We start from the raw sequence: 16,738 nt of genomic DNA on the forward strand, positions 1-16,738 counted from the left end.
ATGCGGGAATAACGTATCTTTTCTTAATTGAGCTTTGCGTTGGTGTAAAGCTAAATCAAAGCTGTGAGTATGAGAGCGAGAAGATCTAATATGTAAAAATTGACCATTTCTGAACGTGTCAAGTACCTCAACATAAGATGATAGTGAATTTGTGCTTTGGTGTCGTAAAATAGCTGTGTTTAATGATTGCAGCAAGACTGGTGACCAATGAAAACAATTCTTACCATTGTTAAGTATCAGCAAGTGTTTAAACCAATGTTTAGTAGTGGAGACTGTCTGACAGGGAGTCAACCATTGAAGAGACAATATGTGATGATCACTATGTGTTTGTTTTATGATTTCGAACTTAATGGCGTTAGCATATATGCTTTCACTTGCATAGATGTAGTCTATGATGGAACTAGAGTTTCCCCTTTCCCACGTGTTTTGCGGCGGGATATCGGCCATAATTGAACCATTCATCACTTTCAGATTAAGATCTTTGATAAAGGTGCTCCATCTCAAACTTGCATTGCATAACCCTTTATTAGGGGCAGGCAGACATACAAAATTTAGGTCTCCCACCACCATTATGCCAGAAATCGGTTGTAGGGCAATAGTTTAAAAAACTGATGATAAGGCATGATAAAAAGCATCATCAGTAATGCCCAGAGGATTACGGTAAAGGTTTATGAGAGCAAATACTTGCGGTCCATGAGTGATTTTGACCACCTGGATGAATCTATTCGGCGACAGCCATTCCCCAATTTGGAAATTTTTGCTAGATTTAACGGCCACCAATAAGCCCGCAGTTGGTCTACCTTTATTGGAAGACACTGCCGGGAGAGAACAAATATTATGATCATCCCAATTGGGGGCACGTACCAGCCACGTCTCTTGCAAGGCTATAATATCGTAACTGTTTAATTGAGCATTCGCAGAAAACTGTAGATGTGAGTGCCCTCTAGTATTCCAGCTAGCCACGTTAACCTCCGTGCAAAAGGTGCAAGCGCATTCTGTGGTCGGAATCTGTACTGGTCTTTCATTTTGAACTGTATTTTCATGTGTAGGTGGACGGGCAGGGTCTAACGCAAGCAAAAAGCCCAGATTGAATAAGTCCATTTTTGATTTCCATAGAGCGTTCGGGACCAGTCCCGATTTAATCCATAATCTTACAATTGATAGATTATTTTCGCAAATAAATTCAATCTGGTCAAAATCACTCGAGGAAAAGTCCTCCAGGGACTGAATGTCACCAAAAATATTCAAAACACTAGAGCGACACAAATCATATTTCGGAAAAGGGCCCTCCCGACATTTTAAGATTAAGGTGTAGAAAGAATTAAAACACTGTGTTTTGATGTCTTTTTGGTTATGAGCTTGAATTTTGGACTTCATACCAGAATTCTCATTCGGATCTCTCATGTTTGAGCAAGAGTAAGAAGGATTAAATTGGGCCCTTGATCCTTGGGCGTTACTTGGGCGGGCCAGAGACGGATCATGACGGTGACACTCCTCTTGAGCTTTGACAGAATTGGATAGGCTAGGAATGGTTCAAATTTCAGCCGCTCGATTTAGCTCTGGGAGTGCCTCGGACAGTCTTTTGCCAAGATAGGCATCTACCGCCGTTTTCAGGGCGGATAGACGATCTTCAAAGCCAGCAGATGGTATAGGAAGTATCTGAGGACCAGAGCAGCCCCTATCAGTACCGGTCAGGATGGGGTGAGTCGTGCTGCCTTGAGTAAAAGGCTTAGGGGGCAAGGTTGAAGAAGCCTCGCGTTCAAAAAGGTCCACCAGTTCATTCAAAGGCGCATAGTCACCCTGGGGGACTTGCGAGACAGAACTGGATGCGGCCTCAGAGGCAACCGTTACCGCTAAGGGGGTAACAAGATCTATAACACCTCCCAAACCTTGAGGGGGAGGCGCTATAGGCGCTGAGGCGCCAATCACCAAACTGGTTGGTGGAAATATGACCTGCAGATTTTGATTAGGTTCTTTAGCGGACTTACGTATTGTTGTTACTTTGGTTGTCAATTTAGACCGTTTTGAGATTGTGGTTTTTCTCTTGTTTTTCTGAGAAAGAGGCTGACCTTCATTGGTATTACTGATTTTAGTGACATTAGTGCGTGGAAAAGACTGAGGGGAATCAACGCTAATCCATGAATCATTTTTTTGGTTAGTTGTGGCATCTATGGACTCCACAGGGCGAATTATTTTTTCAAATGTAGGAACCACTGTTAACACGGTTCTAGCGCACCGTGAATTCGAATTATTGTTCAATTCCGGACCTGACGAACTCTGCAAAATGGTGGACTTGAGAGGGGCTGTGGCCAACAGGCTCACAGTGCTCAAATTTTCTAAGGTAGTAAGTCTGTGCATAATAAGGTTTAAGGTCGAGGGGGAGGATGAATTTTGCGAGCATCGTTGCATCCACTCCCCAATTTGATCAATTTTAGTTGTTTGGAGCGCTATTTTTCGATCCAACTCTTCAAAGAGTTTGAAGAGACTTAATATTGTTGTGCTCATGGCCCCTAAGGTAATCTGTAAGAGGGCCGGATTTACAGATGAGTTATTAGGGGTTTTTGCTGACAAGCAGCGTCTCGGGGGTTGGTTGTATGAAGGACTCTTCAATTGCATGTCTTGTAGAGTCCATAGAGCCAGGAAGATTGTAGTCCGTGATGACAGACAGTCTCGAACTTTCTAGGTCAATATTACACTGGCGTGAGGGTGTATTGATTGTTACAGATTCTTTAGCATTCACGTCAATAATCTCAAACACATCCACACAAGCTGTATCACCTACTTATGGGTGGGAGGTTTGGGGCTGCAAAATTGTTCCAAGCTCGATAATAGACTGTGTTTGAAATGTTGCACTAACAAGTGCGACCGAGTTATTCAGGTTGTCTTCCTCAACTACAGTTACCATTTGATTAACCTGAAAATTATTTATAGGAGTTTGAGGTAAGGTGAGTAGGGTTTGATCAGAAATGATCACAGTAGGGATTGATTCAATTAGGCCTGGAGATGGGATGTTTTTAAAATCGCGTGGCTGCTTTAGGGAGGGTGTTTTAACAACAGGAGTAAGAGTGATAGATTTCTTGGAAATTCGCGAGGAACTCTTTTTTTCCTCACTCAATTTGAAGTTATTACCATTTACTGGAGTTTTGAGCGTTACCTTAGGTGCCACAGTCTCAGAGGTAGCTTTACTGATCAACACATCACCCGAAATGTTACTCTTGTGAGTTGCTGCGGTTACCTCTGGCATGTCTGTTTTTAGCGTATACAGCATGTGAGACATAAGTAGCCTTCTAGTTTGGCTACTTCTTGGAGTGTATAGCAGACAGCTAGTACCAATATAGACTGCGCAAGTGAAAGTAATGAGAAGAGAAATGCACTTTGGAACGCTGACTAAAAAAGCGTTACAAGAATTACCAAGCAATAAAAAGCGCTTAATAAGTTTAGACGTCTTTGGAACTAGGGCAAAGTACACTCTTATAGTAAGATGCCATGCAAAGTATAAAATGCACTAAACCCAAAGATTAGCAAAAATACATACAATAACACAACAAGGACAGTTTGATACGCTATACTAGAATGCAGTAGATATGGGTCTCTTTAAAAAAAAATAGTGTTAAAGGTCGGGGCTGGATAAGGGAGCAAGTATATGTACTGAAAAATCTGTTTCAAAAGGACAGACAAGCAGCGATGATCCTAAGAAGCTCCCAGTAATAGGGTAAGGAACGCCCGACAGCTCGAGGAGCGCCCAGAGTCCGACTCTCCCCCCTTACCCTAGTTACAATTTGAAGTTGAGTTGATGGCGGAGCGTATGACCTTAGTCAGATGTACTCACACGGCCGCAGGACGAGGACAACGACAAGTCACAACCAAACAGCAAAACAGCTGCTCCATCCCTTGGTGCCTCCAGGGCTGAACGCTGCAAGGGTGGTTGGGCCGGGAACTTGAGCTGGGCTGCGGTCACGTGATCCGTCACGTGAGCGTGGAGGGCCCCGCCTCTTTCAGGAAATACAGTAGGCAGGCAGGCAGGCAGCAAGAGCTCCGCTCGCAGTGCTGCTGGGGCCAAAGTCAGCCTCAAACAAAGTCCAACGCTCGAATCACAGAGCGCACTTTTAGGAAAGCGAATGTACACTGCTCGGGCGGTTGGGCCGGGAACTTGAGCTGGGCTGCGGTCACGTGATCCGTCACGTGAGCGTGGAGGGCCCCGCCTCTTTCAGGAAATACAGTGGGCAGGCAGGCAGGCAGCAAGAGCTCCGCTCGCAGTGCTGCTGGGGCCAAAGTCAGCCTCAAACAAAGTCCAACATTCGAATCACAGAGCGCACTTTTAGGAAAGCGAATGCACGCCGCTCGGGCGGTTGGGCCGGGAACTTGAGCTGGGCTGCGGTCACGTGATCCGTCACGTGAGCGTGGAGGGCCCCGCCTCTTTCAGGAAATACAGTGGGCAGGCAGGCAGGCAGCAAGAGCTCCGCTCGCAGTGCTGCTGGGGCCAAAGTCAGCCTCAAACATAGTCCAACGCTCGAATCACAGAGCACACTTTTAGGAAAGCGAATGTACACTGCTCGGGCGGTTGGCCGGGAACGTGAGCTGGGCTGCGGTCACGTGATCCGTCACGTGAGCGTGGAGGGCCCCGCCTCTTTCAGGAAATACAGTGGGCAGGCAGGCAGGCAGCAAGAGCTCCGCTCGCAGTGCTGCTGGGGCCAAAGTCAGCCTCAAACAAAGTCCAACGCTCGAATCACAGAGCGCACTTTTAGGAAAGCGAATGCACACCGCACGGGCGGTTGGGCCGGGAACTTGAGCTGGGCTGCGGTCACGTGATCTGTCACGTGAGCGTGGAGGGCCCCGCCTCTTTCAGGAAATACAGTGGGCAGGCAGGCAGCAAGAGCTCCGCTCGCAGTGCTGCTGGGGCCAAAGTCAGCCTCAAACAAAGTCCAACGTTCGAATCACAGAGCGCACTTTTAGGAAAGCGAATGCACACTGCTCGGACGGTTCGGCCGGGAACTTGAGCTGGGCTGCGGTCACGTGATCCGTCACGTGAGCGTGGAGGGCCCCGCCTCTTTCAGGAAATACAGTGGGCAGGCAGGCAGCAAGAGCTCCGCTCGCAGTGCTGCTGGGGCCAAAGTCAGCCTCAAACAAAGTCCAACGCTCGAATCACAGAGCGCACTTTTAGGAAAGCGAATGCTTCAAGAAGTCCCACATGATACCATTTCAAAGACTCCAATTAATCGGAGCAGTCCTGGTTGCTGCCCTGGGAAAAGGTTCGCCACCAGAGGTGAAGGCTCAAGACATTCTGCAGATGGTGACGAAATTCCAAAATGCCCAACATTTACCAGCCTTCGATTTTGTGAGGTTGCTCGGTCTCATGGCGTCCTGCATTTTTCTGGTGCCAGAGGCTCGCCTGAGAATGGGATCTCTCCAGTGGGCTCTCAGGACCCAGTGGACACAGTTATCAGGAAGGATGTCAGATCTCCTACAAATCCCAAACAAAGTCTCACTGGATCTTCAGTGGTCGGCCTGTCGGGAGAAAATCTTGAAAGGAGAACTTTTTTGGCAACCATGGCTGGAGATATCAGTAGTGACGGACGCCTCAGAGCCGAGACCAACGATTTTGACCATCAGCCGTCGGTCTCCATCAGAGTCCAAACTACATGTCAACCTTTTAGAGCTGAGGGAAATCGGGCTAGTGCTGAAGGCCTTCCTGCCATTTGTACGGGGAAAGAATGTCCTGATAATGACAGACAACACAGTGGCCATGTACTACCTCAACAAAAGTGGTGGTGTAGGGTCACTACCACTGTGCATAGAGGCAATGCAGCTACGGTTTTGGGCAATATAAGAAGGAATCTCTCTGTTGGCAGTTCACCTAGCCGGAGAGAAGAACACGACAGCGGACGCTCTGAGCATGCACAGCAGAGTCTCCCACGAGTGGGAACTAGATCAGGAAGTCCTTCAAGAGATCTTCACCCTTTGGGGAACCCCTCAAGTGGATCTGTTTGTGACCAGTGCCAACAGGAAGTGCAAACTGTACTGCTGAAGGGAATTTCCCCCAAGAGGAGCTCTAGGAGAAGCGTTCGTGGTGGACTGGGAATTGCCACTCCTGTACGCATTTCCTCCAGTGCCCGTGATTCTTCACGTAATCAGGAGGTTGAGAAGGTTCAAGAAATCCATGATCCTAATTGCCACAGACTGGGCCAAGAGGACGTGGTACCTGGACCTCCTGGACATGTCCACCTGCCCTCCGATTCGTCTTCCACAAAGAGAGGACTTTCTCTTATGAGAGGAGGGTCAGGTTCTCCATCCGGATATCAGGACTCCCAGCCTTCACGCATGGTTTCTGAGAGGCTGAGATGAAAGGATTGGGACCTCTGGACGACATAATGGAGGTTTTGCTTTCGGCCAGAAGGCCAGCAACCAAATCTTTATACTGCTGCCGCTGGAATAAGTTTTGCAGCTGGTCCATAGATAAGAATGTTGATCCTTTCTCATGTAATATATTGATGGTATTATCTTTTCTATTACATCCGGCAAATCTGGGGCTCCAGATTGGTACCATCAAGGGATACCTGGCAGCGCTTTCTATTTTTAAGCACACTTCAGAGGAAGTCTCCTACTGTCATGGTCATGAAGTCAGGGGCACAGGCATACAGGGGTTGCATGCACAGGAGACCTGGGTGGACACTGTCCTGGCGGCTTTGGCGCCAGGCTCATGAACAAAAGTAAACAAGAACATCAATTTAACACAAAAAGCTTTTATTATGGACAGAGCACTTCAGATGCATTAACCTTGAACATTCCATCCATTAAGCAGGATGTATTAACCTTGAACATTCCATCCATTAAGCAGCCCCAAGTGTATTCTTGGGTGTGGCTGCTAATGAATTGCCTTCGCACATGGTAACTCTCTAGGATTAGCAGGGTGTGGCTGGTAAACCGGCCCTAATGGGCGTGCGCACGATCTCAGCTATATAAGCTGCCCCGATCCTCAAGACAGATACTTTGCGTTATTCTGCACTTGCAAGAAGTGTAACGCTCACTGTCGCCTGAGGTCAGACTTACCTTTGAAGATCCTGCTTCCTGGACATCCTGCTTCCTGCCAGCATACTTGCCAACTGGGAGAAGCTGTTCTTACCTGTACATCTCTTCGGAGAACCAAGTATTCATCTTTACACTTTCCGGAACTCCGAAATCTTCATCTGGGCACCGCAGCACGACACGCTCCATCGTTGACAGCAGCACCTGCAAGGAAAAACAGAAGACAAGGTTAGACATAAAAAAAACAGTCAGTTTAAGGTTGCGCTTCGCCATACTTCGTGCTTTTCCTTAAACCATCACTTACCTGCTGTCGAACATTGTGGTAGCATCTATCTGCCATCCGGCCACGTCTCGCGTCTCATAGCTCCATTGAGGCCGCATTTCCATCTAAGGGAAGAAAACAGAAGAGAGACATTATTGCGGGCATAAATAGGAGCAACATATAAAGACATTAAAAAGAACGAACAGCATCACAAGAGCTCAAGAAAGACTTACCAATCATAAGGAGAAGCATAGTCGCAGCTGGACTGGACTAATCCTTATCAGGGATCAGTGAAGGAACTAGATCCCATTCGACGCGCCCCTGCCAGAAGTAGCAGGACGGAGAGCTTATCTTCCATAATTCACAGGTGACCTTTATGGGCCGGCGTATGCTCTCAGAAACCGTACTTTGGGGTGAAGGGTTTGAGAGGTACAACAATCACAGATTGGCGCACTCACAAACTCTTATCTCCATGCAGGAGCAGTATCACCACGTACCACCGCTCACAGCTTTTCTACTGAGGGAGAGGCCTGAAGGGGGTGATTCAAGTTCAGGGAGGGCTCCAACCGTGCCCCAACGCCTCTGCAGAGACAAGGTGAGCGTAACACCTACTTTAAGATTCCTCTAGTAGTACAATTCTTAAAGGATTTAACTATCGTTTTCCCTCCGACTCCGTTCCAAGTCACACTATGGGATCTCAACTTGGTGTTAAACTACATAATGGGACCTCCTTTCCAGCCTCTACATTCTTGTCCATTAAGACTTCTAACTCTGAAAACTGTATTCTTAGTGGCAATTACATCAGCCCGAAGGGTGAGTGAGCTACAGGCTTTATCCTGCAAGCCTCCTCATGCTGTTTTTCATAAAGACAGAGTGGTGTACTAAAAGTTGAGCCTACTTTTCTTCCCAAAATTGTATCAGAGTTTCACATTAGAAGATAACATTACCATCTTTTTATCCTCCACCACATCCGGGAAAAGAGGAAGAACGACTTCACAGGCTTGACCCTAGATGTGCACTGAGCTTTTACATCTCCAGATTGGCAAAACTATGGCAGAATGACCAGTTATTCGTGGGCACAAATTAGGATGGCTTTCACCAAGCAAACTATCTTCAGATGGATTATTTTAACTATATCGGAATGTAACAGACTGGCGGGCAAAGACCCTCCAGAACATCTAAGAGCTAATTCAACAGGGGTGTTGCAACTTTGTCTGCTTTGCAGAGGGGAGTTCCAATAAAGGATATATGTGCAGCTGCCACATGGTCGTCTGTGCACACCTTTACTAAATACTACAGTTTAGACTCCTCCACGAGCCAAGATTCTGCTTTTGGAAAAGCACTGTTGCACTCTGTGCATACATGATCACATTCATTTTTACTCTTGCCTCCAAATTCTGTAAACTGCTTTGGGAGTGTATCAAAGATAAGGAATACGTGGGAGGACACAATCCATTCGAAGAACAAGTTACTTACCCATGGTAACGTTCTTTCAACTGGATGTTCCTCCCACATATTCCTTATCGCCCCTCCTATCCTACTGTCATGCCTACACACTCCTCACTCTCTCACCAGTCTCCTCCCTGCATTGCTCATGCCCCTTCCCTTTCACGTGCACCTCAGCAGCGGCAGTGGCTCGCCGGAAAATGGTTTGGCTCACCTGGCAATTCCGGTCTGTTACGGCCTTTTCTTCATTGGCACCTGCCATGGCGTCTTTCCCCTAGCCACCGGCATCGCACAAGAGCGTGGAATTCTCCGCGTCACGTGACCAGGAAGAGATCCCCGTTTTAATCGCAGGTCACGTGACTCTCGCGTGCGGTTCCGCATTCTCGCATCATGTGATCACATCTTGCATTCAAATAGAGCAAGAGAACGCGGAAGAAACGCTTCACAGCTGATTCTACGGGTCTCTGTTTGGCGTTTGTGCATCTTGTTGAACTCTTGTTACTCTCGACCTTGGAACGCATCACGGACTGCCTTTGGTTTTTTCCCTTGGATACTTCCGCATCTCTCTGCCTTTTGGAACTCGACCTATTGCATCGTTACTCGGATTGGACTTGGATTTCCCTCGGATTGTTGTGTATCGGACTACCTATGGATCAAGTCACGCTGTATTTACAACAACTCAGGTGTGTTACAGAGTGTCCTAAAGACTCCTACAGCCTACTGCTGCCGCCTTCTCATTTGAAGTTAGCAGCCCTTCATGCAGAACCCTTCACACAATAGGTGAGCCTTGGTTTGCACCTCAGTTAACCTGAGCATTCGATTTAGCCTCTGTATATCACTTAACCAAATCTTGGCCTTACAGTGGTCCAGGGGTTCTTCCGGCGTTCCCGGTTCAAGGCTGAGGACATTCTACACCTGTGGCCTCAAAGATTGCACGAGTAGTGGTTTCACTTCTGCTCATGTGGTACTTGGGGACGGAGGTATTACAAATCTACACGACCATCAAGTCATAACACCTACCCAGCAGTAAAACCTCTCTTGCGGTTGCAGTCTACGCTCTCTCAGGGGGAGTAACCATCAAACACAAGGTAATACTCCACTTGTCAAAAGGGAACTGAGGCCAACGTGCGCTGCGCGTGCTACATATACCTGCAGTGATGCTGACATCAAGACGGAGGTCTCCGAGGGACATCCACTCAACCAGGCATCGACTTGCAGCACCATCTTCTGAAAAAAGATTTCCGATGCAGCAAGCTGGATATTGGAAATATCAAAGATAAGGAATGCGTGGGAGGAACATCCAGTCGAAAGACGTTACCACGGGTAAGTAACTTCTTTGTTATAGCGCAATATAGTTTTCCAACCCCTTTAAAACCATCGATAAAGGTTTTAAAACTTGCAGCTCTTGTGTGTCTACTTGTGATACCATGCCTCTCTCCCATATGGCGTTAGAAGTGGGATATGAGTCAATTGAAACCAGTTGGGGAACCCTAAAATTTCAGAAACCTAGTAACCGAGCCTCAGACCACACTACCGCTACCGCTACAAAAGTTGAAAACCCATGTTGATTATTGTTATACCGCCGAAGGAGAATTTCTTTTTTATTGAAAATAAACAGTAATGACCAGATATATAGTATAAAAGAAGCTTTGTTCTCTCAAATACATATCCTTGTCATCCAGCAAGACCTGTTTTTTTCAGTCTCTATTGGATGCCCTATCTCTCTCTCATTACCATATGCAACAGTGTGATCTGCTAGTCCTAAAAATAAGACCATCTCAGGTCTTTTTAGGCCTCGGGCATTGAGTTCCCCCTTTACGGAAACATATCTCTATAAGCTGAATCACCCTCCGATTCTGGCCTATCTGGTGTAAACCCTGGTACTCCGGGCTCCCACCTCAATCAGAATCAAGCACTGAGTTTTTTTTAAACCTCCTCTGGCGGATGCGTGGCTATCTTCTTTTCAGGATCTGGGAATATGGCCTCAATTGAAGATGTTCTAGCACAGTTGACTTCCCATCAGATACAAGTAGAAACCCTTCTCTAATCAAGCTTAGAGCAACTAGTTGCATTACATACAAAACCCCTATTACCTCAAGGCATATTACAACCCTATGAAGATGGAGAAGATTTGGGGAATTCTTTTCTGAATTTATTATCGACTACCAGAGCAGTTTCGATGGGCAGAGAATCTAAAAATATGTTTATTTGGGACCACTATTGAAGGGGGAATCACAAACTTCCTATCAGCTACTTAATCCTCCAGCAGATTCCACCTTTTCATCTATCAAAGAGTGACTCCTGAAAAGGAAAGGGCAAACCAGCAACTTCTGTAGCCAAAAGCTAAGAAGTATCCGACTTAATCCGGGAGAAACCCCTTTAGAATTTTAGGAGAGCGGATTATCTTTATGGGTAGCCAAAACGACTCTGGCCGAACTGATAGAGTTGCTAACCCTGAACAGTTTATTAATTCTTTACCTCCCTGTTTACAAAAAGCAGTGTTGCAATTGAATAAACCAAGCCTCACACTAGCCATTGAGACTGCTCAGGATCATCCAGAGGCTATGAAACACTTCCATTCCCAACATAAGAACAAGGATAGAAAAGAACACAAGACTCCCTACTACCCTACCCCACATATATCAGAACAAGAGGGAAACCTTTCTAAAACCAGAGAATGGATGATGAAAGAAAAACCAGAACTAAGAAAACTAGAGTCTAGAATCAGAGATGAGACAAGGAGAGAAGAGTTTAAGGGGGTGACGCCTCAACCACCAACCTGATTTTCATGCAATTAGACTGGTCATATAGCTAGACACTGTCCAAAAAATCAAAAAGAACTACCCATGGAAATAGGATGCCTGAGAGGGGAGGAATGTGAAGACCCCTAAGAAGATCTAGAATCACTTAGCATATGCTGGTGTCAGTCACCAACGGAATTTAATTATGAGAAGACTTTTGTGAATGGGAGGATTGTAAATGCTTTAATAGACTGGCAGTAAACGGACCGCAGATCTAGTTACGCAGGAAGGCCTTTAGAACTCAGCCCTAGTTAGGGTTACCTGTGTACATGGGGATAATGAAATCTACCCAAGAATACCCATCTCTATTAGTATTAGAAGAGAGCAAACACTTATTTAAACCGCCATCATCCTAGGGCTCCCAGAAGAAGTTATCATAGGCAGAGATTGCCCCAATTTTTCCACCTTTCTTCAGGACATTCCTCCTCCACAATATGAATTTTCACCTCACACCCAGTGGCAATCTGATTTTTTTATTCCTACACCTCTCCCTTATGGGATCGGTCAGAAATGAACTCCCAAAACAATATAACACACCGAGATCCCACAAACAAATCAAGTAGGGAAAACCCAGAGGAGCAACTAACTCAGTCAGACTTCATGATATATTTAAGGGGGACTACCATGAAACCCCAGCGTGCATCCGGAAAGGGAAGTAAACTTAATAGTATGCAATGGTCCCTGGATTCCCCCCCTACCTGTTCTCTTCACAACCCTAAGGAAGGGGCCCCCCAGAATAGAACAGGAACATCCACATCACATAGGAGAAGGGTATGTGAAAAACTAGAGGGTGTTTCACTGCCTAGTCCCCGGAGATCCCTTACTCAGGCGGCCAGGGCACAGCCATCGCCTTTGGATTGAGACCCTAGGGGTGGACAAGTATGGAGGATCACCTGGGCGAGAGGTCCTCTGGAAGTGGGGGAGGAATGCCCAATGGCGAGACATGGTATCCCCCTTTCCAAATACTCCTGTCCAGTCCTATGTTATAGGATATTCCAACTTGCAAGATCCCTCCTCCCCTTTCCTACACAAACACTGAGCTGACAAAGAGGAGGTCTGAGGCTAAAAGGAGTACCAACCATGCAATACATTGGACATGTCCCACTAATAAGATCAGGCAGGGTCAGGCACTTGATCTTAATTACATACACCTGGTGCCTATTAGCTCTCCCAACATGGTTAAAAGTTGGAACACTGAGACACACTTGGAGCAAAGCAATACCACGAGAACGAGCAGTTCTTCCAGGGCGACAGCGAACCAGGCGTAGCAGAGCGACAGGCTGAGGGACAGAACCGAGGTACGGAGAAACCTTGGACAACCCAGCGAGAGATAGTTACCTCCAAAGGGCCTTGATGTTTGCGCAAGGAAGCCCAGCCAGAGAGAAGAGACAAACCTCTTTTGAGTTACAAGGATGCCAGCCACCCTCGCGGGTGAACAGCAGAGTTGGGAAGGTGCAGCGGCAGTTGTGGTATCAGCCTTGACTTCAGGATTGAAGCCGCGAATGACGAAAATGAATTAACACCGCCACTGAGTTGATGAAACCAATGAAAGTCCGGTCTGTGTTAAATGAAACTTGACAGCGACAGTATCCGACGAACGAAGTTTGCGCATGTGCTGATAAGACGCAAGAGAAAGCAAAGCAATGTAAAGAACTGTAAATTAAAGATACAAAGTAGCATATGGTCTGGCGAAAGAAGATTGCCCAGTCGAAAGTCTCTGTGAAATGTCTGCCATAGAAGCGGCGGGAAGAGAAAGAAACTGAGATGCAAGATTTGAACTGTTGTTAGGTTTCATCCCGGCAGAAGCTTGGATGGCGAGGGATATCTTTGAACTTTGAAATAAGTATAAGTACTGTGCTCGAAACTACATTAACCAAGAGGCCTTGGTAGGAGAGGAAAGGTGACATTTGAAGAAAGAAGGTCGAAGTGGTCATGCCGAGGTAAGAGCAAAAGCATCACAGTTTCAAAAGTCTTCGACAGTGGAAGGAAAGTGAAAGGAGGCTTGAGCCAGACAGAGGGAACCCTATAAAGGTGTGATTAAAGCTTGAGGAAGGGAACCCCACAAATTGTGATTTAAAGGCCTGATCCCAGTGGAGGGAAACCTATACTGAATTGTGGTAACCAGAAGGAAACAAACTTTTGTTGAACTGTATTACAAGCTAAAAGGTGACCTGAGCTGGAGTAAGGGAAAGCCGAGAGGTGCAGCGGATAAGCTAGTGACTTTTCGTGGAAGGCCAAGTGGGTACTGGGACGCAAAACAAAATGCATGCTTGTGTTCGAAGCCAGAGTGTGTCGCAAGGTCCAAGTGTGCCACTTTACTGCGTGCTACAAAACATGGAGAAGGGAGTTTACTGAGCCATACTGATATTTCTTTTGAACACTGATTTCCTTTTTGCATTACACATTCCCATTACACATTTATTGTATTAGAAAGAAGGCAGAAATTAGGTATATTAGTATAGGCCATTTTATTTTGACCAAGGACTGACTAGGACTATATTTCCTTTTTTTTTTTTTATTTTTATGGTTGGGAATACTCTCATCTTAGTTATAGGGCAAGATAGGAGTTTTCTAACCCCCTTTAAGCCATCAATAAAGATTTTGAAACTTGCATCTCTTGTGTCAGTGTCTACTTGTGATACCATGCCTCCCTCACAGTAGCAAGGTTGAAGAGGAAGCCCCTAAGAAGACCAGAGAAAAAAGGTGCGGGAACCTCTTAAACCTGATGCTAGGACCCACAAAGAAGACATCCTGAGACAACCAATGAAGGAGGGTGTGGGAACATCTTAAACCCGGGACTAAGAAGTCAAAGAGGAGAAAATCCCAAGGAACATGTTTCCTCTTTGTTAATTTGGCCCACCAGTAAAATATTCAGAAATAAGAAAAATAACTGCATTTCCTTCTTGGCCTGGTAATTGATTTACTTTAACCTTCCTGATAACTGATTAATGATGTTGTAAAAGGCATGAACCATACAGCTTGGGCATTGCGAAGCACTTCACTGTATGGAGTATTCTATAGTCTGCTGTATTGTATAGCTTGTTAAATGGTTTAATGACGGTTCAAAAACAAAAGAATGGACATAATAGTACTTTTGTTTCAACAAACTACATGCTGGTGTGTTTCACCTTGAGCTAGTGGATTAATACTTTCAGGGAGTCCTTCCTATCTATTTGAGATGGAACTTGACTGCAAAGTATCCTTGATCGTTGCAGTGGAATAGGTGCAGAGGAGTGTGTTCTAAGTACTATACTGCCAAGCAGAAATGGAGAACAGTTAGTGTTGATGAAGACACATCAAATAAAGACTGTTGGAGTTACTGTGCAGGAGCCAGTAGAAGCAAACTCCCAAAATCTTAGAAGTAGTTTCAAACATTCCCCATTCCATTCTTGAAATGCTCGTCAAGCGACAAAGAATATACGACTCCTGATTTTGCAGGATTACAAGCCCAAGAATGAAAATATAAATCTTGGCTAATCCTCTCCTAAAACATAATTGAGGCTACCTTAACAAAAACAAAAGGCTGTTTAAAAAGTACAAAGAATTGACAATTGGTACTGGTGGGAGTCAAATTAATAGCATGAGGTCATTGGTGAGGAGGCTCAAACCCACACGTTCTAGAGCTACTTGCGTCCCAGGCGAGTGCACTAGTTTCTAGTCTACCAATGTGCTGGCAATGATGCTTGCCTCGGGACACATATTCACCTACTTTTAACCAAAATGCTTACACATATTGTGGCCAGAGAATACATGTGCAGACATGACCCCAATTGTAGACTGAGCCTTGCACAGCTTTCTGAGAGACATCTCTGGGATACATTAGGCCCAAAATAGTGTCAAAGATAAAGCTATTTCAGGTGATGAGAGAGTTATGTTAAAATGTTGCTCTCAGGTAAAATATTTGAAATAATGATGGAAATCGTATCTGTTTACTAAACCTTTAATAGGAAATATTAAACTCTGTTCCATGTGCAGTGTTAGTAAACACAGAAATTCTGTTTTTGGAATGAACTATTTCTGCAATTATTGCCTGAACTGTATCATGTATTTTCTCTCTTTACAGATAACATATTCTCAGTAAAATCCTGGGCCAAGCGAAAGTTTGGTTTTGAAGAAAGCAAAATTGACAAAACATTTGGAATTCCAGAGGACTTTGACTACATAGATTGACCGGCTACGATGGGTCGCTGGTGTATGTGGAAACATTTGCATTTCTTTTCCAAAGGTCTCCTGAAATTTCTGGAAGGCGAATTGCGGTTTATTTTTCTTTTGAATGCTGTTTGTTCAGCAGTAAAACCAATGTTAAAATATATCACAGCCCACTGCCACGTAAAAATCTACTACCGCCAAGGGCATAAAATGATTTTTCAGATGCAGAAAGAACAGGCCTTTTCACACAAATATGAAGGGAGGCATACATTTGAGAAACACATAATCATATAAATTAATCCTTTTTTCAGTTTCCATTTTCATTAGGCACTGAACAGCAATCCTTGGACATGACTGCCTGATAGTATGTTGTTTAGACGTCAATGCACAGCCCATAGTAAAAGTTCAAATCAATGTCTTTTTGTGGGCATTGTGTTTGTGTTTTGGCAGATAAACCACAGGGTCTCATTTTCCGGTTTTTGTTAATAACAGGCGAACACAACGTTTTTATCTACTGTTAGCCATTTTGCTTTTCTGTAAATGTTGTGTTACTTTTCCATTGCCTTTTCTACTCGCATGTTTTTTGTGGTTGGTTCATTTTGAAAATACATTTGTTTTGCAAATTCAGTGTGTTCTTTTTAAGAAATATTTTTTTGTTGCTAGTAGTGTCCCTGCTGCCTCGTGCTTATGTTTGCAGCATACCGTGCCAGCTCATTAAAGATATCTGCGTCAGTTGGGCAGCTTTGTATTAACACATTGATTATGCATATTGCACTGAATTTATTCCACATTTCATCTTTCACGGCAGACAAACTGTACGCAGTGTTTCCTAAATAACAATATCATTTTTCTAGAACACTTTTTGATTCATGCAATTGTTCTTATTTTATAGTTGTATAATTTGTTTATTTGCATACTGGGTTGAGCAGTTTCTACAGGTGTGTGTCACACTGGTATCAGCAATGTGCAGCCAAGGTAAGCAGTGCAGGATTTATTGAGAAGGGCAGGCCTGGGTTTGTGTTTCACTCATTGCTTCAGGCACTTGCGGACACAGCCT

General features: G+C 45.1%; 1 protein-coding gene across 2 annotated transcripts in view; it reads left to right on the forward strand.

Annotated features, from left to right (window-relative positions):
- Positions 1–16,537, forward strand: part of MND1 (meiotic nuclear divisions 1) — a 1,036,840-nt gene extending 1,020,303 nt beyond the window's left edge. For both annotated transcript variants that reach the window (XM_069631298.1, XM_069631299.1), the window contains one exon: positions 15,596–16,537. In XM_069631298.1, coding sequence (XP_069487399.1) covers positions 15,596–15,702 — 107 coding nt within the window. In that variant the 3' untranslated portion in view covers positions 15,703–16,537. The remainder of the gene's footprint in view (positions 1–15,595) is intronic.
- The last annotated feature ends 201 nt before the right edge of the window (positions 16,538–16,738 follow it).

This window comes from Ambystoma mexicanum, chromosome 6q (assembly GCF_040938575.1).
Source record: "Ambystoma mexicanum isolate Mex_15411 chromosome 6q, UKY_AmexF1_1, whole genome shotgun sequence".
NCBI classification, from domain to species: Eukaryota; Metazoa; Chordata; class Amphibia; order Caudata; family Ambystomatidae; genus Ambystoma; species Ambystoma mexicanum.